The sequence below is a fragment of the Enhydra lutris genome, unplaced genomic scaffold (genome assembly GCF_002288905.1).
Source record: "Enhydra lutris kenyoni isolate GAN:26980312 unplaced genomic scaffold, ASM228890v2 scaffoldscaffold147, whole genome shotgun sequence".
NCBI lineage: Eukaryota > Metazoa > Chordata > Mammalia > Carnivora > Mustelidae > Enhydra > Enhydra lutris.
Window position 1 is genome coordinate 213,269 of NW_019154231.1, and position 27,532 is coordinate 240,800.

The window sequence follows — 27,532 nt, forward strand, 5'->3', positions numbered from 1 at the left end:
GGGCATCACAGGGAGCCCAGGGTCCCCCCGCTGCACCATCATGGACACCAGAGCCAGGCTAGGCCCCTGGGCAGGGGTTGTTCAGCTTCCTATTGTCATATCCTACATACGTGACAACTCCATGAAAGGACAACTGCCTCTGAGAACCACACCCTGTGTGTCTGCCTGACCTGTGGGCGCCGTGGTCTCACTTTCTGCACATCCAGAGTGAGAGAGAAGAGACACCATGACCCCCATCCTCACAGCCCTGCTCTGTCTTGGTGAGATATGAGGAGGGAAAGGGATGCCCTAGTCTGGGAGGAACCCACCCCACAGTCAAGCCCTGGTCTGTCAGAGACCCCAGGCTCAGGAGGCTTGCAGGAAGAGGGATTCTGCTAGGATTCAGGGCAAACCTCTCACAGGGACTCTCTTCCAGGGCTGAGTGTAAACTCCAGGACCAAAGCACAGACAGGTGAGTCTGTCCCCAGAGGCCCCAGCCCCACTTCCTCACTGGGCACAGGGGTCACCCAGCAGGCAGTGAGGGACGGAGACCAACACTTCTGGGGGCACGCTGGGGGTTTGGTGCTGAGCTGGGACCTGGGGGTGAGGAAGATCTGTGTCCCAGCCTCTGTTTCCTTCCAAGGACCCTCCCCAAACCCACCATCTGGGCTGATCCAGGCTCTGTGATGCCATGGGGGACACCTGTGACCATTTGGTGTCAGGGGGGCCTGGAGGCCGAGGAGTACCACCTGCATAAAGAGGAAGACTCATGGATCTGGGACACACAGAAGACACTGGAGCCCGGGGACAAGGCCAACTTCTCCATCACATACATGACAGATGTATATGCAGGAAGATATCGCTGTGACTATGAACAACCCAATGACTGGTCAGAGTACAGTGACCCCCTGGAGCTGGTGGTGACAGGTGCGAGCCCACTCAGGGTCCCAGCCCCAGATTCTTCCCTCAGGAAGGGGGTCTGCCTCCAAGTGTCTCCCTCCCACAGCTCAGCCTGGGGATGATGTAGGGGACCTGAGCCTCTTTTTACACTGTCCACTCCTCCTCTCCTAGGATCCCAGGACAAACCCAGGCTCTCAGCCCTGCCCAGCCCTGTTGTGACCTCAGGAGGGAATGTGACCCTCCAGTGTACCTCACGGATGGGATTCCACAGTTCGTCCTGATGAAGGAAGGAGAGCGCCAGCCCTCCTGGACCCTGGTCTCCCAGGCAGCCACCCATGGGGGTACCCAGGCCCTGTTCCCTGTGGGCCCCGTGACCCCCAGCCTCAGGTGGACGTTCAGATGCTATGGCTATTACAGCAACACCCCCCAGGTATGGTCGGACCCCAGTGACGCCCTGGAGTTGATGGTGTCAGGTGAGAAAGTCTGACTATTGCCCCATTCATGCTTTGAGTCACCCGACAGGTTAACAGGGACTCTGCTCCCAGGGGAGCCCCAATGAGATGGTGGGTGTGAGGACCACGGGAACTCACAGGTCAGAGTCACGGAGGGTGATGGACAGTGAGACCCGGGGGTCAGGAGGGGAGAAGGGAGGTTTGGGAAGAAGCAGCCCCTGCCTTCCACGGCTGGTCTCTCCCAGGTGTGTCGGGGAAGCCCTCCCTCCTGACCCAGCAGGGCCCTGTCGTGACACCTGGACAGAGCCTGACCCTCCAGTGTCGCTCTGATGTCAGCTACGACAGATTCGCTCTGTCCAAGGAGGGGGCACCTGAACCTCCCCAGCGGCTTGGCCGGCAGCCCCAGGCTGGGCTCTCTGGGGCAGACTTCCCCCTGGGCCCTGTGAGACCCTCCCACGAGGGCCGGTACACATGCTATGGTGGACACACCCTCTCCTCCGAGTGGTCGGCCCCCAGTGACCCCCTGGACATCCTGCTCACAGGTGAGGGCTCATGGGTTCAGTCAGGACCGCAGACTCTGCACAGGTCCTGCCAGGGGAGCCCAAGGTGGTGGCAGCTGGGACCAGGGTTCTGGGGTCCCCAAGGAGAGAGAGAGACAGAGAGAGATGGGGGATGGGAAGGGAGAGACTCGGAGGACACAGACAGATTCAGTTCAGAACAAGGGCTGGACAGGCCCTCACCCGCCTTTCCTCTCTCTAGGACAACTGCCCTACACACCCTCCTCTCAGTGCAGCCTGGACCCACGGTGGCCGCAGGAGAGAATGTGACCCTGCTGTGTCAGTCACGGAGCCCTGTGGACACTTTCCTTCTGTCCAAGGAGGGGGCAGCCAATCCCCTGCTGCGTCTTAGATCACAGTACCGAGCTGGGCAGCACCAGGCTAAATTCCCCATGAGTCCTGTGACCTCAGCCCACAGGGGGACCTACAGGTGCTACGGCTCCGCCAGCACCTCCCCCTACCTGTTGTCACAGTCCAGTGACCCCCTGGAGCTCCTAGTATCAGGTAAGGGTCCCTGACATTGTCCTGTCTGAGCTCTGTCAGCTCAGGACCCATGTCTCAGGAAAGCCTGACACAGTAACAGATGTGGAGGTCAGGGGGGCTCCACAGAGGAGGGTCCTGCCCTGGAGAGGTTGGGAAGATCCACAGTGTGTACCCGGGTCCCCCATCGTACAGTCTCAGCAGAGTAAGGATTAGGGGCCGCGTGGGGGGTGAGTGAGGATGATGGTGAGTAGACAGCGCCTCCCACTCACCTCCTGTCCCTCCATAGCAGAATCCAATCCATGGCGTCAGGGACTCTCCTGGACAGAAGTCTCCCACCTGCGGGCACCACTTGCTGCCCTCCATACTCACCTGGGGGCCTACATGCCCCTCAGTGCACACCTGAGACCCAGGAGGGTCGAGTCTGGCTCATGGGATTCCCCAGGGAGGCTGCACCCCATGTCTGTGTACACTGGTGTCCACTCTGCATTGTGTGTGGTTGCTGGTCCAGTGTCCCTGTGTCTGCTTCTCACACCTTCTAGAGCAGCACCTGCAGATGAGGACAAAGGGAACTCAGGTGACAGGGACAGCAGACTCAGAAACCGTCCTCCTTCTCCTGTGTGCATTGGGGTTAGATGGATTCACACGGTCCTTGTGGGGAACAAGCTCTGGGCACTCCCGGGTCTTAGCACATTTTCAATGAGTCTCTTTTTTTGCTTGTTTGTTTGTTTACTTATGTACCTCTTCTTCCCATCTCGATCCACACTGCATGTGAGCAATAACAGTGTTCCTATGACCCAGTGACTGACCATCACCTTTCGTGGATACATATTTATATTCCTGTTGTAGATGTGTGCACACAGATCTCTCTCTCTCTTGCTCTGTGTGTGTGTGTGTGTGTGTGTGTGGCACTGTGGGTATCTGTAAGTAAATGAAGAATGAATTAATGAACATAACCAAGGAGGAATACTGTAGGTACAGAATAAAGTGCAGACCCTGAAGGAAGGGAGCTGGTTGACATGGAGGGACAGGGACCCGGCCCCAGACATCGGCCCCTCTGTGCTCCTGACAGTCAGGAGCCCCTGGCACCAGCCCCTCATCCATGGATGCTGCTGGGACCTCGGCTACTGAATAAATGGAAACTGTCATCTGCAGGGACATGAGCCCAGGAGGTCTTGTGTCCCAGACTGAGCAGAGAACATGCGAGGACATGATGATTTCTGTGCTGGGAGGCCATTTTTCTCTGCAACCCTGAGCTGGTGGGGCACAGCCAGAATCTATCCCGAGTGACTCAGAAGCATACTCTGAAATCAAAGAGAACAAGGAGGCTGAAGGAATCCAGTGAGGAGAGCAGAGGAAAGCCCCTAGTGCAGAGAAGGGCTAGTTCAGGAACTGTACAAAAACCACATAGTGACAGGCTGAGGGATAAAGACACAGAGCAGAGGACAGGCTGGACGGGGGTCTCTAGCTCCTTCCATCTGCTTCCATCTGCTTCTGTCTTCCCTGCGGAAGCAGCTGGCACTGTGAGCCCACCCCAAAACAACTCAGACCCCAGCAGTGGTGAGTAGGAGAAAGTCCCAGTGATGGGACTGCTGTGGAGGGGGGTGTTCTCTTCGGGGAGGCAGGTACCTTAGGTGGACATGCAGGATATGGTGATTTGGGTCCTCTCTGACATCTGCAACCTCTCTGTCCTCATTCCTAGCCTCAGACCCCAAAGATTACACCGTAGAGAATCTGACCCGCCTGGGTGTGGCTGTCTTGATCCTGGTGGTCCTCGGGATTCTGCTGCTAGAGGCTCAGCACAGCCAGAGAAGGATCCCAGACGCAGCCAGGAGCTAAACACGAGGGGGAGCAAAGCCACCACTCCCTGTGGCAGAGCTGTGGGCATGCATCCCAGGTGCCCAGAGGGATCTGGAGGAAAGTCTGCAGCTCACCCTCGCTGATCTGTCTGCTGACAACATCAAGGGGGAGCATGGTTCAGGTGCAGGACATGTCTGGGCTGCTCCCTGTCCAGGACTCATCCCCCGTGACCTGTGGTGCTTTCCCTCCTGCATTGTTGGACATCCTTGACTGCCCCCGTCTTTCCTCATCCCTGTGACTTGAGGGTTCATCCCACAAGGCAGGGCTGGTTCATACCTTCCTACAGAGGCAGCTCTGGTCCACCTTCGTGGGATTCATTTTCCTTCACTTTCCATTTCCACTTTCCCTGATGGGCGCTGCTGTCCTCCATCCCTTCAGCCCAAAACACGGACTCTGTTTTCATAAGTAAATAAGTGGGTGAAAATCAGGTCCACGTTGCAACAGATGAATCCAAAACCATTCCCCGAACCCTTTCTGGACTCACAGAGCTCTTCTGTCCTCATGCGGCGACACCTAGTGGAATCTTCCAGAAACACCATCAGTTTGAGTGAGCTTAGGGGCGTTTGAAGGGTAGCCTGGTAGGGAGCTTCTACACTGGCTCCATGTATTAAATGTTTGGGGTTTTTTTTCTTTTTAAGTTGTGATTTGTAGTATTTGCCCACTTCTTTGGTGTAAACACTCCCGTCATGGGCAACATCAAGGAGCCGTGTGAACGCACTGTGCACCCAGGTGGGAGTCATGGATACACCGTCATCACGAGTGAGTGTGATCCAGCTGTGGGCTCACCTCACTGGTCATCCCAACGTGCACGTGTGCCTCCCTGTATTGTAAACATCCTGGTATTTTCCAGCTCAGTGTAATGCCACGGTTTCAGGGAAACTGTGACACACAAATCCTACTACAGCCACAGGACAGGCAAGAGAACACAATGGCAATAGCCATCGTTGGAGAAAATACTGTGTACTGAGATCCCAGCACATTCCTGGTAGGAGTATAAACTGCTAAGGACAGGCTGGGGAGCAGATCAGAGTCACCTGGTGAAAGTAAGGGGCGCGGCTCCGCCCCAGGAGCCCACACCCTAGCGGCAGCCGTGTGTGTCGGCGTGGCGCCTGCGGGAGAATATTGACAAGTGTGTTGCTCAGTGTAGACACAAACCATAGAGTTCTATCCCACACAATTAGTATTTTTTTTAATTTTTTATTTTTTTCAGCGTAACAGTATTCATTGTTTTTGCACCACACCCAGTGCTCCATGCAATCCGTGCCCTCTCCAATACCCACCACCTGGATCCCCCAACCTCCCACCTCCCGCCCCTTCAAAACCCTCAGGTGGTTTTTCAGAGTCCATAGTCTCTCATGGTTCACCTCCCCTTCCAATTTCCCTCAACTCCCTTCTCCTCTCTAACTCCCCTTGTCCTCCATGCTATTTGTTATGCTCCACAAATAAGTGAAACCATATGATAATTGACTCTCTCTGCTTGACTTATATGAACAGACACTTCTCCAATGAAGACATACAAATGGCTATCAGACACATGAAAAAAATGTTCACAATTAGTATTTTTTTAAGAATTTATTTATTTGACAGAGAGAGATCACAAGTAGGCAGAGAGGCAGGCAGAGAGAGAGAGGGAAGCAGACTCCCTGCTGAGCAGAAAGCCCAATGCGGGGCTCGATCCCAGAACCCTGAGATCATGACCTGAGCCGAAGGCAGAGGCTTAAACCACTGAGCCACCCAGGTGCCCCTCACAATTAGTATTTAATGGCAAATGTGGAATGGGATGTTTTAAGGTTGAAAAATCACAAACTGAAACCACCAGCAGTGTACAGATCAATTTCATCCTCCACATCGTGTATAGGAAAGCACATGTCAAGAACCCTGCGTATGATTAATCCATCACATATATAATGTTCATGAAGAGACAGTCATTTTTTAAGCACAACTGACTAACTTCAACCCCATAAATAATGGGAGGAAAAGCTTCCCATAATCCATTATGGCGGTAAACCATACAAATGCCTGAGCTACGTATAGGTCCGTCTCTAAGAATCTGTCTGTTCTTCCTCATGGACTCGCCCTCTGTCCTAACAGACCGTCATCCTGAGCAGCTGGGAGGAACCTCAGTTCCAGCTCATTCCTCATCTGTCCCATCCCTCATCTCTGAGAGTTCAGGGCAGACAGCTGTGTGCAAGGCTGCTGGTCACCAGGGTCAGAGTTCTCTCCACTCCATTCCTAGATGGAAACTTATTAGGGGCTTGACCTTGAAAACAGATACAGAACCCCTCGACCTTAGTGTTGTATTAAAAAGTGGAAATAGGGCACCTGAGTGGCTCAGTGGGTTAAGACTCTGCCTTCGCCTCGGGTCATGATCTCAGGGTCCTGGGATCAAGACCCATATGGGGCTCTCTGCTCAGCAGGGACCCTGCTTTCCCCTCTCTCTCTCTGCCTGCCTCTCTGACTACTTGTGATCTCTCTCTGTCAAATAAATAAATTAAATATCTTTAAAATATATATAATTTTTTTTAAGTGGAAATGACTTTTGGGTGGCAGAGAGCTTCCAACACAGGAAAACCTCTAATGACAATCCCTGGAATAATTCTTGCCCCACAGTTAATTGTTCCTTCCCTTATGGATCTTACTTCTGGAGAGAGAAAAGAGTGGGACCCGTGAAGAAAGACCCCCATTTCCTCCGGGATTCACCATGCACGAGGGTCCTAGATATGCTGACCCATTTCCATGGCAATGGCAATATGACCCTCTACACCTCTACACCTGCAGGAAGAGAAATGCTCTGAGCTCGAGGATAACCAGGCTCTCTGAGATCCCAGAATAAGCCAGCAGGCCTCAAGTAATGACTGTGGGCACTGCAAATGCCACCAACAGAAAGTGCCCCTGGTGAGTGGAGTTGTCAGGTCAGGGTCCTGTGTCTCCACATGAAGCCCATCTTACCCTTGTGACCTGAAGTACCGTAGGGACCAGACCTCGGTCCAGTGCTGCTGATTCTCACAGTAGCCCCACAGACTCTGTATGCTGTTCCACACCCTTCAAATAACAAGGTGACATGCACTTTTGTTAAGTGCAACAAACAGTTTAGTTCTCTCATAAACCTCAGCATGACATTAGCAACACTGTTGTCATTCAGGAGATTGGTTTTCACATCAAAATCCAAAATTTCTTGGTGAAAAACACATCCACAAGGTTTGGGGGACGCCAGGTGTTGCTTGTTCAATAACTCAAGCCCAGAGAGTCCAGTTAACTCTTGAAGAAAATGAGATTGAATTTGAATCAAATTCAGCTGCTTCCATTCAGTAAGCCAGAAGAGTTAAAAATGCTGATTACCAGGGGCAACTGGGTGGCTCAGTGGGTTAAAACCTTTGCCTTTGGCTCAGGTCATGATCCCAGAGTCCTGGGATCGAGCCTCACATCAGACTCTTTGCTCAGCAGGGAGCCTGCTTCCTCCTCTCTCTGCCTACCTCTGTCTACATGTATTCTCTGTGTGTCAAATAAATAAATAATCTAAAAAAAAAGAAGGATAACTAAAAAATGTTTGGGTGGTATCTCTGTTTCAGAGAAAAGAACAGCTCAGCATGCTGATGAACAAGATCCAAGTTTTCCAGCTACAGAAACAGCAAGATGCCAGGTGATTTTTCAAACTTATTTGTGATATTTTATTTTTTATTATTATTTTTGATTGTGTTATGTTAGTGACAACCATAACACAATATTTGTGATATTTGAAAGATACAATAAAAGCTGAATTGATGTGGAGGGGGTGGAAACAATTTCATTTATAATAACATCAATAATAAAATATTTGGGAATAAATTTAACCAAAGAGGTGAAAGCTATACCCTGAAAACCGTAAGACTTTTGATGAAAGAAAATGAAGAAGACCCAAACAAATGAAAGATGTCCCAAGTTTATGGGTTGGAAGAATACTATTGTTAAAGTATCTCTATCACCTGTATTATCTAGATAAGCATGCTAGCCAGATATCTATAATAATAAGAATGGAAAAATACATGTTGATATATTCATGCAAGAAATACTATATTGCAGTCCAGAACAATGAAATGGAGATATAAAAATTGTTATGTGGAGAACGGTGTGGAGATTCCTTAAGAAATTAAAAATAGAGCTGCCCTATGACCCTGCAATTGCACTACTGGGTATTTATCCCAAAGATACAGATGTAGTGAAAAGAAGGGCCATCTGTACCCCAATGTTCATAGCAGCATTCATAGCCACGATTCATAGCCACAGTTGCCAAACTGTGGAAAGAACCAAGACGCCCTTCAATGGACAAATGGATAAAGAAGATGTGGTCCATATACACTATGGAGTATTATGCCTCCATCAGAAAGGATGAATACCCAACTTTTCTATCAACATGAACAGGATTGGAGGAGATTATGCTGAGTGAAATAAGTCAAGCAGAGAGAGTCAATTATCATATGGTTTCACTTATTTGTGGAGCAGAACAAATAACACGGAGGACATGGGGAGATGGAGAGGAGAAGAGGGTTGAGGGAAATTGGAGGGGGAGATGAACCATGAGAGACTATGGACTCTGAAAAACAATCTGAAGGTTTTGAAGGGGTTGGGTGGGAGGTCGGGGGAGCCTGGTGGTGGGTATTATGGAGGGCACGTATTGCATGGAGTACCGGGTGTGGTGCATAAACAATGAATTCTGTTACACTGAAAAGAAATTAAATTGGGAGACAAGATGGTGGGGAAGTAGGAGGAGGCGCCGTTTCAACCTGTACCCTAAAGTGAGCTGATTACCTACCAAAGAACTCCGATCACCCATGAAATTAGCCTGAGATCAGAATTATAGACGTCTGGATCTCTACAGGGGCAGAAGTTGCCAGTGGGCAGAACCGTTCGAGGGTGCACCTTGACTGCACCATGGTCAATACATCCAGCTACATCCATTCAGCCATCTCTCACCAAAATGACTAGGAGGAGGAATGCCCAACAGAAGAAAAATACAGAGGATGGGCCTTCTGCAACAGAGCTAATGGCTATTGACATAGACAATATGTCGGAAAGGGAATTCAAGCTAACAATTATCCAGGCAATAGCTAGGTTGGAGAAAGCCATGGATGACCAAACGGAATTGATTAGGGCCGAACTGAAAGCCACCAGGGATGATGTTCACAATGTTAGGGCAGAAGTGAAAGCCACCAGGGATGATGTTCACAATGCTCTCAATGAGCTCCAATCTAATCTAAATTCTCTAAAAGCTAGGGTAACTGAGACAGAAGATAGAATTAGTGATCTGGAGGACAAACAGATAGAAAGGATCAGGAGGAAGCCTGGAACAAACAGCTTAGAAGACACGAAAACAGAATCATGGAAATAAATGATGCCATGAAACGTTCCAACGTCAGAATTATTGGAATCCCTGAAGGGGAGGAGAAAGAAAGAAGTCTAGAAGATAAACTGGAACAAGTTTTCCATGAAAATTTTCCCAATCTCACAAATGGAACCAGCATTCATGTACTAGAGGCAGAATGGTTTCCCCCCAAGATTATAGATTCTCAAAAGTCCTCGAGAAACCTAATAGTAAGAATGAAGAATTATAATTGTAGGCAGACCCTCTTGAAAGCTGCTAGGACAAAAAGCTCCTTACATACAGAGGAAAGCCCATCAGAACAATGTCAGACCTGTCCACAGAGACCTGGCAAGCCAGAAAGGGCTGGCAAGATATATTTAGGGCACTAAATGAGAAGAACATGCAGCCAAGAATACTTTATCCAGCAAAACTGAAATTCAAAATGGATGGAGAGATAAAGAGTTTCCAAGACCAGCAAGGTTTAAAAGACTATGCAACCACCAAACCAACACTGCAGGAAATATTAAGGGGGGTTCTATAAAAGAGGAAAAATCCTAAGAATAGCATTGAATAGAAATACAGAGACAATCTACAGAAAGAAAGACTTCAAAGGTAACATGATGTCAATAAAAATGTATCTATCAATAATCACTCTCAATGTGAATTGCCTAAATGGGCCCATAAAATGACACAGGGTTGCAGATTGGATAAAACGACAGGACCCATCCATATGTTGTCTACAAGAGACCCATTTCGAACCTAAGGATACACCCAGACTGAAAGTGAAGGGATGGAGAAGCATCTTTCATGCCAATGGGCCTCAAAAGAAGGCCGGGATAGTGATACTCATATCAGATAAATTAGATTTTAAACTAAAGACGCTGAAAAACAATCAGAGGGGTTTGAAGCGGTGGGGGGTGGGAGGTTGGGGGAACCAGGTGGTGGGTATTAGAGAGGCACAGATTGCATGGAGCACTGGGTGTGGTGCAAAAACAAGGAATACTGTTATGCTGAAAATAAAAAAAATTGTAATAAAAAATAGTAAAAATAAATAAATAAATAAATTTTAAAAGTAAAAAAATAAATAAAGATGTCTATCAAAAACAAAACAAAACAATGAATACTGTTATGCTGAAAATAAATAAATAAATAAATAAATAAATGGGAAAAAAAAAAGGCCGGGGTAGCGATGCTCATATCAGATAAATTAGATTTTAAACTAAAGACACTGAAAAACAATCTGAGGGGTTTGAATCGGCAGGGGTGGGAGGTTGGGGGAACCAGGTGGTGGGTATTAGAGAGGGCACGGATTGCATGGAGAACTGGGTGTGGTGCAAAAACAATGAATACTCTTATGATGAAAATTTAAAAAAAAAAATAAAGACTGTAGTCAGAGATACAGAAGGACACCACATCATTCTTAAAGGGACTATCCACCAAGATGATCTAACAATTGTAAATATCTACGCCCCCAATATGGGAGCAGCCAATTACATAAGAAAACTGTTAATCAAGATAAAGAGTCATATTGATATGAATACATTAATAGTAGGAGATCTTAACACGCCTCTTTCAGTAATAGATCATCGAAGCAGAAAATCAATAAAGAAACAAGAGCATTGAACGACACATTGGACCAGATGGACCTCATAGATATATACAGAACATTCCACCCTAAAACAACAGAATACTCATTCTTCTCAAGTGCACATGGAACCTTCTCAAGAATAGACCACATAGTAAATGAAATCGATTCTCTAATTTCCCTTTCTGTATTTTCATTGTTAGTGTATAAGAAAGCCACTGATTTCTGTACATTGACTTTGTATCCTGCCATGTTACTGAATTGCTGTATGAGTTCTAGTAGTTTGGGGGTGGAGTCTTTAGGGTTTTCCATATAAAGAATCATGTCATCTGCAAAGAGAGAGAGTTTGACTTCTTCATTGCCAGTTTGGGTACCTTTTATTTCTCTTTGTTGTCCGATTGCTGTTGCTAGGACTTCTAATACTATGCTGAACAAGACTGGTGAGAGTGGGCATCCTTGTCGTGTTCCTGATCTCAGCGGGAAGGCTGCGAGCTTTTTCCCATTGAGGATGATATTTGCTGTGGGTCTTTCATAGATAGATTTTATGAGGTTCAGGAATGTTCCCTCTATCCCTATACTTGGAAGTGTTTTAATCAGGAACGGGTGCTGGATTTTGTCAAATGCTTTTTCTGCATCAATTGAGAGGACCATGTGATTCTTCTCTCTTCTCTTATTAATTTGTTCTATCACATTGTTTGATTTGTGAATGTTGAACCATCCTTGTAGCCCAGGGATGAATCCCACCTGGTCATGGTGGATAATCTTTTTAATATGCTGTTGGATCCTGTTTGCTAGGATCTTGTTGAGAATCTTAGCATCCATATTCATCAGTGATAATGGTCTGAAATTCTCCTTTTTGGTAGGGTCTTTGCCTGGTTTGGGGATCAGGGTAATGCTGGCTTCATAGAAAGAGTCTGGAAGTTTTCCTTCTGCTTCAATTTTTTGAAACAGCTTCAGGAGAATAGGTGTTATTTCTTCTTTGAAAGTTTGGTAGAATTCCCCAGGGAATCCATCGGTCCTGGGCTGTTATTTTTTGGGAGGTTTTTGATCACTGCTTCAATCTCGTTACTAGATATCGGTCTATTCAGGTTGTCAATTTCTTCCTGGTTCAATTTTGGGAGTTTATAGTTTTCCAGGAATGCATCCATTTCATCTAGGTTGCTTAGCTTATTGGCAATAACTGTTGATAATAACTTCTGGTGATTGTTTCTACTTCCTTGGTGTTAGTTGTGATCTCTCCCTTTTCATTCATAATTTTATTAATTTGGGCTTTCTCTCTTTTCTTTTGGATTAGTGTGGCCAATGGTTTATCGATCTTATTGATTCTTTCAAAAAACCAGCTTCTAGCAAAAAAAAAAAAATTATCCACCATGACCAGGTGGGATTCACCCCTGGGTTACAAGGATGGTTCAACATTCACAAATCAATCAATGTGATAGAACAAATCAATAGGAGAAGAGAGAAGAACCACATGGTCCTCTCAATTAATGCAGAAAAAGCATTTGACAAAATCCAGCATCCATTCCTGATTAAAATGCTTCAAAGTATAGGGAAAGAAAGGGAAATTAGAGAATCGATTCCATTTACTATAACACCAAGAACCATAAGATACCTGGGAATAAACCTAACCAAAGAGGTAGAGGATCTGTACTCGAGGAACTACAGAACACTCATGAAAGAAATCGAAGAAGACACAAAAAGATGGAAGACCATTCCATGCTCTTGGATCAGAAGAATAAACATTGTTAAAATGTCTATACTGCCTAGAGCAATCTATACTTTTAATGCCGTTCTGATCAAAATTCCACTGGTATTTTTCAAAGAGCTGGAGCAAATAATCCTAAAATTTGTATGGAATCAGAAGAGACCCCAAATTGCTAAGGAAATGTTGAAAAACAAAAATAAAACTGGCGGCATCATGTTACCTGATTTCAAGCTTTACTACAAAGCTGTGATCACCAAGACAGCATGGTACTGGCATAAAAACAGACACATAGACCAGTGGAACAGAGTAGAGAGCCCTGATATGGACCCTCATCTCTATGGGCAAATAATCTTCAACAAAACAGGAAAAAATATACAGTGGAAAAAAGACAGTCTCTTCAATAAATGGTGCTGGGGAAACTGGACTGCTATACATAGAAGAATGAAACTCGACCATTCTCTTACACCATACACAAAGATAAACTCAAAATGGATAAAAGACCTCAATGTGAGGTAGGAATCCATCAGAATCCCAAAGGAGAACATAGGCAGTAACCTCTTTGATATCAGCCACAGCAACTTCTTTCAAGATATGTCTCCAAAGGCAAAGGAAACAAAAGCAAAAATGAACTTTTGGGACTTCATCAAGATCAAAAGCTTCTGCACAGCAAAGGAAAAAGTCAGCAAAACAAAGAAGCAACCCACGGAATGGGAGAAGATATTTGTAATTGACAGTACAGACAAAAGGTTGATGTCCAGGATCTATAAAGAACTTCTCAAACTCAACACACACAAAACAGATAATCATATCAAAAAATGGGCAGAAGATATGAACAGACACTTCTCCAATGAAGACATACAAATGGCTATCAGACACATGAAAAAATGTTCATCATCACTAGCCATCAGGGAGATTCAAATCAAAACCACATTGAGATACCACCTTACACCAGTTAGAATGGCCAAAATTAGCAAGACAGGAAACAACGTGTGTTGGAGAGGATGTGGAGAAAGGGGAACCCTCTTACACTGTTGGTGGGAATGCAAGTTGGTGCAGCCTCTTTGGAGAACAGTGTGGAGATTCCTCAAGAAATTAAAAAGAGAGCTTCCCTATGACCCTGACATTGCACTACTGGGTATTTACCCCAAAGACACAGATGTAGCGAAAAGAAGGGCATCTGTACCCCAATGTTTATAGCAGCAATGGCCACGGTCGCCAAACTGTGGAAAGAACCACGATGCCCTTCAACGGACGAATGGATAAGGAAGATGTGGTCCATATACACTATGGAGTATTAGGCCTCCATCAGAAAAGATGAATACCCAACTTTGTAGCAACATGGATGGGACTGGAGGAGATTATGCTGAGTGAAATAAGTCAAGCAGAGAGAGTCAATTATCATATGGTTTCACTTATTTGTGGAGCATAACAAATAACATGGAGGACAAGGAGAGATGGAGAGGAGAAGGGAGTTGGAAATTGGAAGGGGATGTGAACCACAAGAGACTATGGACTCTGAAAAACAACCTGAGGGTTTTGAAGGGGCGTGGGGTGGGAGGTTGGGGGAACCAGGTGGTGGGTATTAGGGAGGGCACGAATTGCATGGAGCACTGGGTGTGGTGCAAAAACAATGAATACTGTTACGCTGAAAATAAATTTAAAAAATTTAAAAAAATTAAATCATGCATCTTTGGCAGGAATACCACAGAAATGAGGCTGTAAGTCCTTTTCTCTTTGTAATTAGAAATTAATTTTGTGAGAAGCTTCTTTTAAACTATGTAAGAATTTCATTTCTCATCATATTGTCAATGTATTCATTTATTTATATCAGGATAGACTCATGCTTTCTAATTTCATTAAATGGCATACATCCATTATTACTATTGCCTATACTGATGTTCAGTTTATCCCAAATTTAGTTAGTGGCAACCTATTTCAGCTGGATCCAACACCCTTCTGATATGTCCCTGTCATCCTTTGAGTATTCCTTTAGTTTATGGCATAAGATGTCCCAGCATCATCTTGTAATCCCCCATTCCAAGCCCTGAAATCAGCCATTCTTTCCTTTCATGTCATTCCTTTAAATAAATTGTGTTTAGAAAAATAAATAAAACAATAATAAAAATAAAAAATTTTAAAATTTAAAAAGAAGAAATTAAATTTAAAAAATTTTTTAAAAGAAGGTGAATTTACCATAGCATTATATTAATGGATATTTAAATTTATGTAACATTGAGAGAGATATATATAGATAGACACAGACAGATGAATCTCTGAGTTTGGATTTCTGGGTCATACAATGAATTTCAGGTAAAACCATATGATCCAGAATTTACATGCACTGTTCTTTGCTAATAAAGTGATATTCTATGATTCTAAATGAGTGCATAATCCTTCAAAAGGGAAATTAAATAATTTTTAATAAATATGGGTTCAGTACCAGAAATGTCAGCTTAGAAAATCATTTTGATTCGTATATTATAATTGTTTTATAATAGTATCTACTAGATATGTTGTATGTTACATACAGAGATTTTGAAGCTTAGATTTAAAAAAAAAAAACTACTATCCTTTCATCATTCTGGGTATGAGACATTGTGTCTGAGATGTGTTTCAAGTCTGACCACAGTAAATGATGTGACACGACAGGTCCAGTCTAAACGATTTCCAGGAAGCCCAACTTTACCCTCCACTGAGTCCCCACAGCCACCTAGATGCAGAGTAAGAAGAGTGTGCGTCACCTTTCCTCGCTGCGGTCAGCTTATGAACATGAACAGGACCCCATTTCACGACATCCTGTGTACTTGTCAACTCTGTTGGGTCACCGTGCAGCAGGAGCAGCACCATGTCCCCTGCAGTCATCAGCCTCACATGTCTTGGTGAGTCCCAGAAGGGGACGAGGAGAGGGAATGCATGGTGGGAATATTGGCCTGGGAGGCTTGGTCTCCCCACAGCAGAACATTCCCATGGGGACAAAGCAGACCTGATGGTGACGCTCAAGCCAGGTCGGGGGAGTGGGAGGCTGGGTCTTCTATGGAGATGGACAATCCATTGTGAGTCTTTCTTTCCAGGGTTCTTCTTCAACCAGAGGATCGGGGCACAAGTGGGTGAGTCCTTTCCCCAAACCTTGGGCTGCCATCCACTCAGAATAAGAGAATTCCTGTAATAGGAATGCAGACGGCACAGGAAGTTGGGTGATGGTTTGACTGTGGGAGGAAATGTGGGTGAATCTCTTGTGAACTAGAAAGTAGGGGGCCCAGGGAAACCCTAGTCCCAATTTTGGTCCAGAGACCCTCCCTACACCTTCTTCCCCTTGGCTGAGCCAGGCTCTAAAGCCATCTGGAGGATACTGCTGCTCAGACATGGGACGTCTAGGAGGAACTGGTGCTGTCTGTAGATCAGAGTTGGCAAGCAGTGCCAGGAACAACAGACTGTCTGAAGTTGGGACAATTACTCGAGCTCCCCAGCACACCCACGAGGGTAGGAGCCCCAGGCAGCTGCCACTGATGTTCTCAGCAGAGGGGAGAGATCCCCATGTCAGGACCCCTGGAATTCCAGCACATTCCAACATGGCACTATCATGTAACCTGCTTCATGGGTTTTGGCATGTTATGCTGATGTTATGGCATACACATAGGTCATTACTCTTCTGTTCAGCATCTCCTTTGTCTTCTTTTACATAACTGACTTACATTACTAACACCTAGGAAGAGCCCACTGTTCAGTACTCACCCAGAACTGTCAGCTGACATGTGTGTTGTAGGAGAGGCCTACATGTCTGTGTGGTGTGGGGAGTCTATGTGTGGTGTGGGCATGATGGGAGTGGAAAGGAGCCATGGAGACTTGGAAAGAAGGGAGGCCTCTGAGTCAAGGGAGGGGAAACCAATTCTGTGCCTCCTCCTCCCCCAGGTGGTCAGAACAAGCCCTCCCTCTCTGCCTGGCCAAGCCCCGTAGTTCCTCAAGGGCAGCATGTGACTCTTCATTGTCGCTCCCATCACAAGTTTGAAACATTCAGACTGTACAAGGACAATAACATCTTCATCTCCAAGCTCCACAGCACAATATCTCAAAACAGTGTTCTCATTGGCCCTGTAACCCCAGAACATGCAGGGACTTACAGCTGTCGTGGATCCTACCATGATTCCCCCTCTGTGTGGTCAGCACCCAGTGACCCCCTGGTGATTGTGGTCACAGGTCAGAGAACACCTGTCTAGAGGGGCTAGTCACTATCCCAATCTTTCTAATGTCAGAGTTTCCTGATGGGAGTGTTAGTCAAGTCCAGTTAGAACAATGGGAATGGCTCCAAGTATTGTTGATGAAAGGGCATTTCATGAAGGTGGGCAGAATAATGGCCCCCCCAATGATGTCTATATCATAACACTCCACGTCTATGAATAGTCCAAGGGCAATTAAGGGTGAATATGGAATTAAGGTTATTAAGTAGGTGACCCTGACATGGGGAGATTATCCTGGATTATCCAGGTGAAGCTTACTGTAATTACAAAGTAGAAGGAAGCAGGAGAATGAGCTTCAGAGTCATGCTGCCTGAGAGAGTCCACCAGCCACTGCCAGCCCTGGTGATGGAGGAAGGAGTCACAAGACAGGGAATACAGGAAGCCCCCAGGAGCCAGAAAAGGCTCAAGTTCGAATTCTTCCCTTCAGCCTCCAGAAGGACCCCAGTCCTGTCAACCCCTCCCTTGATCCTAGCCCATAAGACCCACGTGGGCAGAGATAGACAGGGACATTCAGACAGAAAAGGACACAGAGGAGAAGGAGACAGACAGACACAGGGCACCCTCAGTCATTTCAGATCCCAGGGAATGGGGAGAGGCAGGGTGGCTCCTTCTCAATTTACAACATCTATGTTCTTAGGAGTCTACAGAAAACCTTACTTGTTAGCCCAGTCGGGTCCCCTGGTGAAATCAGGAGGGAACATGACCTTGGTCTGTTGCTCAGAGATCCTGTTTGAAAGCTTCATTCTTCACAGAGAGGGGGTATCCAAGGACCCCTTGTACCGTGCTGGTCAGCACCATCATGGGGGCTCCCATGCTAACTTTTCCATGGGTCCTGTGACAGCCGCCCATGCAGGGACCTACAGGTGCTTCGGTTCTCTCAATCGCTCCTCCCATGTGTGGTCTGCCCCCAGTGACCCTCTGGACATCGTGATCACAGGTGAGACTGTCCAGACCTGTCCTCATCCTCTTGGAGATACAGATAGGATGTTCTAAGACCTGGAAGCCCCAGGTGGTGAAGAAAGAGATGAACGTGGGTTTTGAAGAAGAGAGGCAGCCTTGGCGAGAGCTACACCAAGAGAGACAATGACAGAAGAGAAACTGCTTGTTATAGGGGGCAGAGACAGAGTCAGTAATGGAGGCAAAGAGCAAAGGGACAGATAGAGTCGGGTACACCCCCATCAGAGATAGGGTGCTCTTCCACCCTGAGTTTGTTCAGAGACCTGGGACAGTTTAGAATGTGGTTTCCAGTTAATGTCCATGCCCTTTTCTCTACCAGGTAAACCCAAAGACACACCATGTATGTGACCAAGTTTCAGGGCCAGGCTGGTCTGTCTCACGCTGGTGACCAATGGGCCCCGGGTCCTCACCACATGTGGCACCCACAGACGCTGCATGCACTCTCACATGCCTTCATCCCATGTCATTGAGCCACAGTAGGCCCCCGGAAACCATGCTCCCGGGTGGAGGAACCTGAACCAGCCCCTGTATGTGGTATGTTTTATGGGTTCCCAAAGCTGACTCTCAGGCCTATGTTGAAGGTCACCCCAGATGTTACAGGATTACTGAGGTCAAAGCCTGCAGAGAGTTGCCATCAGACAGAAAGCAAAGTCAATGTGTGTCAATGTTCATGAAAGTTTCTGTGTAAATAGACCAGAAATGCATGTGTGCCTGTGAACACACACACAGAATGGAGGGATGACAGAGAAAGACAGACAGACAGACACTGGCTTGGAGGCACAAAACACAAAAGAAAGAAAAAGGGGTAGAGAAATAGAAAGATGGAGAGTGCAGATAAAAGCCCTAAAGGACTGAGACCTGAGAGTGGGGCAAAAAGAGAAAGATGATGTGGGGGTGGGTGACAGAGATCCCAGAAGAGGACTGGGGACAGAGAATCAGAGCAGGTCACAGAAACCAAGGTGATGGAGATAGATGATAGATAGATGATAGATAGATAGATAGATAGATGATAGGTAGATAGATAGATAATAGACTGATAGATCATGATAGATAGATAGAAGGTAGATTGATAGATGACAGATAGATAGATAGATAGATGATAAATAGATAGGTGACAGATTGATAGATGATAGATAATAGATTGATAGGTGATAGATAGATGATAGATAATTGATTGATAGATGATAGATACATAGATAGGTGATAGATTGATAAGTGATAGATGATAGAGATGATAGATGATGATGATAGATGATAGTAGAGAGATAGATGATAGATTGATAGATGATAGAAAGATACATAGATACATAGATACATAGATAGATAGGTGATAGATTGATAGATAGATAATGCAGAAAGACAAAGACAAGGTGGAATGAGAGACTCATAATTAAAGTAAAAGGCATCTCAAACCAACAGACCCCAGGAGGGGCAGAGAGAGTAAGGCAGCACAAAATGGAAAAAGGAGGGGTGCCTGGGTGGGTCAGTGCGTTAGGCCTCTGCCTTCGGCTCAGGTCATGGTCCCAGGATCCTGGGATTGAGCTCCACATCAGGCTCTCTGCTCAGCAGGGAGCCTGCTTCCCCTCCTCTCTCTCTCTCTCTCTGCCTGCCTCTCTGCCTACTTGTGATCTCTCTCTCTGTCAAATAAATAAATAAAATCTTAAAAAAAATTTTAAAGGGAAAAAGGATAGGAGGGAGGCAAGCACAAGAAACAGTAGGAGAGGTGGACATGAGGGGACACAGTGGGTCTTGGGCTCTGGGAACAGGGGGAGAGAATTCTCAGTCCAGGTGTGAAGGACACTATGAGCAAGGAAGAGCCTCTCTGTACTGAACCGCCTCCACTTCCTCCAGGTCTACATGAGAAACCTTCTCTCTGGACCCAGCCAGGCACCGTGGTGAGGACAGGAGAGAACGTGACCTTGTCCTGCTGCTCAGAGAGGTCCTTTGATGTGTATCATCTATCCAGAGATGAGCAGCCCCATGAGTGCTGGCTTGCTAAGGGGCAGAAGCATGGCAGTGCAACCCAGGCTGACTTCCCTCTGGGCCCCGCACACCCAGCCCTGGGCGGGACCTACAGATGCCATGGCTCCTTCAACCGCTCTCCTTGTGAGTGGTCAGGCCCAAGCGACCCACTGTACCTTTCTGTCACAGGTGAGGAAGTCCAGAACCTGCTCTGTGTCCAGTGATTCAGGATAGATTTGAAGGCCATACGACAGGGGCGTCCTGCTGGTACTAGTGGGATGCTTAGGAGTTCTGGGGAGATGGAAGCATAGATAGAGACAAGGAAGGAGAGACTGAGGACTCACTTCCAGCATCCTCCTGCATGGCTTGTGTGGTGACCCAAACTGGGGATCTCTGTCCCCAGGAAGATGGAAAGAGGTCAGGGCAAACCCAGGATCAGGAGAGAAGAGGCTCGGTTTAACATCGATATCAGATGTTGCATTGGCCCATCACCATTACCCACTTCCTAGCAGCCCTTCCTCAACTCTCGCCCACAAAGTGCTCTCCCAGGTGGTATGAGTGTCTTTACCACAAGATGGAGAAGCCTCCTCTTTAGTAGAGGCCCTTTTCATCATCAACCTCTCCCGTCTCCTCTCAGCAGCTTGAAGCCCTAGGGAGTCAAGGCCCCAGAGATTCTGGGGAGGGGTTCTAGGAGCTCCCAGGAGCTCAGTGTTAGATGATGAGGAGCTTCAGTGGGTAGAAGACAGTCAGTTCCACTTCTCCACCTCTCTCCTGGCTTGTTTTTTATGAAACTCTTCAATAGTCGTCTCCCATCCACAAAACCAACCTCCAAAACTGGTGAGTAAAGAGTCCCTTTTATCCCTGTTTGTGGAAACCTGACAGAGAGAAGCCTTGGGTTTGAGTGTTGGCTCAGCCACCTTCTGGTTCTGTGATCTTGGGCTTATTACCTTCCCTCTCTGATCCCCAGACTCTATGACAGCAGAAGCAGTCTGGGTCAGCACGGGGCCAGTGAGGACTCTTAACCTCTAATTTTCTGCAGCAGAGACCTCCTCCAGGAGAGGAGGGTGAGAATAAACCTGATCTCCTGGCTGGGAATAATGCTGGGCTTACTCTGTCCCCATTCCTAAGTGGAGATAAGGTTTGTGGGGACTTGAGGGCAGGGGGAAGGAAGAGAGCATTTGGTGAGGGGCAGGCAGTGCTTAGAGAAGTTCCATTTGCCAAGAAATTAGCTCTTGTCTGTCAGGCTGCAACCGTGATGTACCCAGTAGAGGGAGAGAGAACTGAGAATGCAGTCTGCCACCCAAATTCATGATTGCCTCATTTATTCATTGAAGAACTGCTCCACTATACATCCTCGTGCTGGATATGCACTTTGTATCCATTTCCTGGGCTGCTATAACAAATCTCTACAAGCTCAGTGCATGAAAACAACACAGTTTTTAAAAATAATCTTACAGTTGTGTAGGTCATAGATCTGAAATGGTCTCATGGGGCTGGAACCAAGATGGCAGTAGACTGGGTGCCTGCCTGGATTTGCTTCTATTGGATTCATTTCTTCCTACAGGTAACCCCGGACACCAGCATGTTCTGGCTGTGCCCTTAGTGGTCATCGTCTTCCTCACCATCCTTCTTTTCTTCCTCACTCGTCAGTGGTGCCCTCCCAAAGAGGGTGAGTCTTGGGAAGTAGAGGCCAGTGCCTGTCTGGGGAGGAGTGGGGGAGTGGGGGGACCTCTGTGTGCAGGCTGACTCTTGGTTCAAAGCAGGAGCCACAGAGGTTGGGCTTTCTAGAGAGAACCTCCATGCCCCCATCCTCATCAACAGAATGGAAATAGGGAGACACGAAGGGGATACATCTTTGAACTTCAGAGAGGTAGAACTTCTGACTCTACTTTGTGGCAGTAATTCCAGGCCTTCACTGCACCTCTCTGTGCTTTGGTATCTGTATCTATAAAATGAGAACCTTCCAAGTTTTTCTGATGACTTCCATTCCTTGCAGATGCTGCTATAATGAGCAGAGAACCTGAAGTGGATAGAATGGTGAGCAGGGAGGTAGGTTGTCCTCACCTCACCCTCTTCAGGGCCATCTCATCTCCTCTAAATCCCCTGAGTTTGTGCTCATCCTCTTAACCATTTCCTGTCATGCAGGACCCTCAAGCAGAACACCCACAGGAAGTGACATACACGCAGTTGGATCATCGCATTTTCATGAAGAAAAACACCACTCCTACTTCCCAGAGGCCTGGGGAACCCTTGCATGATGAAAGTGTGTACATGGAACTCGCAACAGGCTGAGACCAATCAAGGCATAAATCCTATGCCCCAAGAACCCACAAGAAGACCTTGAGGAGGCTCTCCATGGATGCCATAGCACTTTCTGAACACCCCCCGCCCACTCAACAATAGCCAGAATCGGAAGACAGAAGTCTTCATCTTCCTCTCATCCTAAGAAGGAATAAAAATCTCGGAACCCCCCTAGAAAACCCCCCATCCCTTCTAGGATACTATTATGATGATCCAGACATTTCCAATATTGTCCACAAAACCACCTTTCCTTCTCAAGGGTAAGTTCTGACTTGTGTTGCTATGTTATATAAACAAATAAATCTATCATCTCATTAGTCGTGTTTCTTCCTAGCTATTATTGAGTTTCATCTACATGGAATCACATAGTATGCATTTTTGAGACTGACTCCTTTCATTCAACATTGTATGTTTGAAATTTTTTTTCTTTTTTTTTTTAATTTCTTTTCAGCGTAACAGTATTCATTGTTTATGCACCACACCCAGTGCTCCATGCAATCCGTGCCCTCCATAATACCCACCATCTGGCTCCCCCAACCTCCCACCCCCCGCCCCTTCAAACCCTCAGATTGATTTTCAGAGTCCATAGTCTCTCATGGTTCATCTCCCCCTCCAATTTCCCTCAACTCCCTTCTCCTCTCCATCTCCCCATGTCCTCCATGTTATTTGTTATGCTCCACAAATAAGTGAAACCATATGATAATTGACTCTCTCTGCTTGACTTATTTCACGCAGCATAATCTCTTCCAGTCCCGTCCATGTTGCTACAAAAGTTGGGGATTCATCCTTTCTGATGGAGGCCTAATACTCCATAGTGTATATGGACCACATCTTCCTTATCCATTCATCCCTTGAAGGGCATCGTGGTTCTTTCCACAGTTTGGTGACCATGGCCATTGCTGCTATAAACATTGGGGTACAGATGGCCCTTCTTTTGACTACATCTGTATCTTTGGGGTCAATACCCAGTAATGCAATTGCAGGGTCATAGGGAAGTTCTATTTTTAATTTCTTGAGGAATCTCCACAGTGTCCTCCAAAGAGGCTGCACCAACTTGCATTCCCACCAACAGTGTAAGGGGGTTGCCGTTTCTCCACATCCTCTCCAACACACGTTGTTTCCTGTCTTGCTAATTTTGGCCATTCTGACTGGTGTAAGGTGGTATCTCAATGTGGTTTTAATTTGAATCTCCCTGATGGCTAGTGATGATGAACATTTTTTCATGTGTCTGACAGCCATTTGTATGTCTTCATTGGAGAAGTGTCTGTTCATATCTTCTGCCCATTTTTTAAAACATTTTTTTTATTTATTTTCAGCATAACAGTATTCATTGTTTTTGTACCACACCCAGTGCTCCATGCAATCTGTGCCCTCTCTAATACCCACCACCTGGTTCCCCCAACCTCCCACCCCCCCTCTTCAAACCCTTCAGATTGTTTTTCAGAGTCCATAGTCTCTCATTGTTCACCTCCCCTTCCAATTTCCCTCAACTCCCTTCTCCTAACTCCCCATGCCCTCCATGCTATTTGTTATGCTCCACAAATAAGTGAAACCATATGATAATTGACTCTCTCTGCTTGACTTATTTCACTCAGCATAATCTCTTCCAGTCCCGTCCATGTTGCTACAAAAGTTGGGTATTCATCCTTTCTGATGGAGGCATCATACTCCATAGTGTATATGGACCACATCTTCCTTATCCATTCGTCCGTTGAAGGGCATCTTGGTTCTTCCCACAGTTTGGTGACCGTGGCCACTGCTTCTATAAACATTGGGGTACAGATGGCCCTTATTTTCACTCCATCTGTATCTTTGGGGTAAATTCCCAGTAGTGCAATTGCAGGGTCATAGGGAAGCTCTATTTTTAATTTCTTGAGGAATCTCCACACTGTTCTCCAAAGAGGCTGCACCAACTTGCATTCCCACCAACAGTGTAAGAGGGTTCCCCTTTCTCCACATCCCCTCCAACACATGTTGTGTCCTGTCTTGCTAATTTTGGCCATTCTAACTGGTGTAAGGTGGTGTCTCAATGTGGTTTTAATTTGAATCTCCCCGATGGCTAGTGATGATGAACATTTTTTCATGTGTCTGATAGCCATTTGTATGTCTTCATTGGAGAAGTGTCTGTTCATATCTTCTGCCCATTTTTTGATATGATTATCTGTTTTGTGTGTGTTGAGTTTGAGGAGTTCTTTATAGATCCTGGATATCAATCTTTCGTCTGTACTGTCATTTGCAAATATCTTCTCCCATTCCGTGGGTTGCCTCTTTGTTTTCTTGACTGTTTCCTTTGCTGTACAGAAGCTTTTGATTTTGATGAAGTCCCAAAAGTTTATTTTGGCTTTTGTTTCCTTTGCCTTTGGAGACATATCTTGAAAGAAGTTTCTGTGGCTGATATCGAAGAGATTACTACCTATGTTCTCCTCTAGGATTCTGATGGATTCCTGTCTCACGTTGAGGTCTTTTATAATTTTGAGTTTATCTTTGTGTATGGTGTAAGAGAATGGTCAAGTTTCATTCTTCTACATATAGCAGTCCAATTTTCCCAGCACCATTTATTGAAGAGACTGTCTTTTTTCCACTATATATTTTTTTCCTGCTTTGTTGAAGATTATTTGACCATAGAGTTGAGGGTCCATATCTGGGCTCTCTACTCTGTTCCACTGGTCTATGTTTGAAATTTAATCCTATCCATGCATGTAAGAGAAGTGTCTTCCCTCCTGTATAGGAATCCATTGTGTGACTATGTCACAATTATGTATCTAGTCATGGTAAGTCTCTCAAACTCTGATGTCTTAAATTTCTTGCCCTCCTTCATCCTTCTAGAATCATCTGGATAGGTCTACCCATTCCTACTGGAATCTGGGAAGCCATGCTGGGGCAGGTCCAAACATCCTCAAGTGAGAGACACCTGGTAACTCTGGTTGGTTGCCAGAGAGCACCGGGCTGGTGTCCCCAGCATGGGGACTGGCTCTCTCCCACCACCTCTGCAGCTCCCACTTCAGGGCACATTAAAGAGTCCCATGCACACCATGTCTCAGCTCAGTATAGATGATTGGCCCCAAGGCTCAATCAAGGAGATCCAGTAGGAGCAAGTGGGTCTATCTGGATGATTCTGGAAAAACAAAACAGTGTAAGAAATTAAGACATCTGAGTTTGGGAAGCTCATTAGAACATAGGTCTAGCAATATTTTGAATGCAGAATTAGCATCAAAGTTAGTAAACATCTTTGTTAGTGAACAACAGTGAAAATGATAGGTGTCTTTGTGGCAATGACAGGAATTCACACCTTTTTGAGCACCTGTTTAATGAAATGTGCTTTACGTATGTTTCCTTGATGAATCTTTATGTAAAATTTGCCAGAGCTCCTTGTTATCTCCACTTTGCAAAGTAGGGAAATTCAAAGAGATTAAGTGCCTTGTCAAAGAGAAGGTGTGTCTTGTCAAAGGCCACACAACACAGCACAGTCGTTGACCATCATGGGGCCCCAAAGAGAAGACCCCTGAGCCCATCCATACCACCCCCTGTAAACAAAGGTCACACCTTGGATTTAGGGGATTGTTCCAGATATGGACTTTAAAACATACTTGAGTTTAGGAACCAAGTATGGCCTTGGACTTGGCTCAAAAAATTTCCAGGAAGTCAGTTAATTTTGTTCATCACACATTGTGGGAAAACAGCTACAATTAGAAAGGATGTTTTTCAGCTTCCTCTTCCTCTACATCAGTTTGTAGAGGGACCTGAACAGTGATGACAGAGCCTGACAGACCGCACTCAGGGTATGGATCAGTTCTGTGGGGCTCCTGGTTTCTGCACAACATAGGTGTACAATAGCCAGGGAAGGAAAACAAGCATATTATATCTTACTGAGATCTCCAAGGGGAAACATGGTGGAGTTACCTGGAATTCCCCAGACATCAGGGCATGCATGAACCCATAATGATCACATGGACAACTGAGGTTTTCTGCAACCCCAGCCTAGATGTGGCTTTTTGAGCAGAGTTTCAGCATGGATGCTAGGGTTAAGGCAAGAGTTTGGAAGAGAGGTTAAGTCTCCAGGTAGCTTCTCATGAAGTGTTATGAATGAATGTGAGAAGGCATGTTTTTCCTCCAGACTACAGTGTCTTCCTCCTTGGTAGAGAAGCAAGAGATTCCTTCAGGGTAGTTGGGAGGAAAAAACAGGGTGTTTAGGATAGGTTTGATTCTGGGAGGAACTTGTTGAGACCTCAGGGTTAAAGGAACACTTTGAGGATTTGTGCTTGGAAATGTGCTCTAGAGGCCTTCCCACTGGACTGATCTACATTCTGTGACCCTAAGTGGGGCCTACATCCTGTAGAACCTAAATGCCTCAAGGAAGGGAGGTGGGATGCTGTGGGATGTATGAAGCTAAGTGATGTCTCAGGACAAGGTCCAGTTCCACAGCCCGCATGTGCCAACAGATGGTGCAGGACACTGGTTCTCAGTTGGGCAATACTGCCCACCAGTATTGCCCACCACCAATATTGACCATTATGGCAATATCTGGAAACATTTTTAGTTGTCATGACTGTGGAGGGGGTTGCTACTGGCATCTACCACGCAGAGGTCAGGGATGCTGCTCAGCACCCTTCAGTGTCCAGGATGGCCTCCTCCACACACACAGGGAGCAGAGAATCCTTCTCCAGCCCCAAATGTCAATAGTACTAAAGCTGAAAAAACCTTTGTCTAGGATACAATGCTGGTCACCATTTCAAAACACTAGCAGCTGGGAAATGTGATATATCCTGAAGTAAACTCATTTTTTTTCAATGACAAAGGCATATTTTATTAGACAGTGATCGATATATATTATAACTATATATATAGATAAATAGATATATGATGTAGTTATATAGATAGATAGTATAGTTATATGTATATCTAGATATAAATAGATATTGTAGATAGATATATCTTATAGCTAGATAGCAACACTTCCATTTATTCTCTGACATAAAACATAAAATGTTCACATATCAGTATATACTAAGAAAAGCAACTTTCACCATTTCTCAAAGTAGATCCCTCGGGTCTTTTCAAGTCGACCCGTCCCTCAAGGGTAAGTCACTATGTTCCTACAAGCAAATAGAAAAATCCACTCTCTATCAGTCATTGGAATGTAACATATTGGTCATGATCATCTCATCCCAGGATGAAGTGATCAAATAACCTTGGCATCTCCCCTGGAGAGTCCAAGACATGC

At 45.9% G+C, this 27,532-nt stretch overlaps 1 protein-coding gene across 1 annotated transcript; it reads left to right on the forward strand.

The window, feature by feature from the left end:
* Window positions 1-226: 226 nt before the first annotated feature.
* LOC111140043 (leukocyte immunoglobulin-like receptor subfamily A member 1) lies at window positions 227-22,326 on the forward strand. Its single transcript, XM_022492416.1, is given in 19 exon segments — window positions 227-260; window positions 416-455; window positions 623-906; window positions 1,051-1,143; window positions 1,146-1,352; window positions 1,577-1,873; window positions 2,054-2,398; window positions 3,884-3,931; window positions 4,044-4,195; window positions 7,798-7,868; window positions 15,689-15,735; window positions 15,928-15,963; window positions 16,766-17,050; window positions 17,729-18,028; window positions 19,900-20,206; window positions 20,804-20,847; window positions 21,575-21,679; window positions 22,007-22,059; window positions 22,156-22,326. Coding segments are annotated over 19 exon segments (2,895 nt in total). The 3' UTR covers window positions 22,303-22,326.
* Window positions 22,327-27,532: the final 5,206 nt, after the last annotated feature.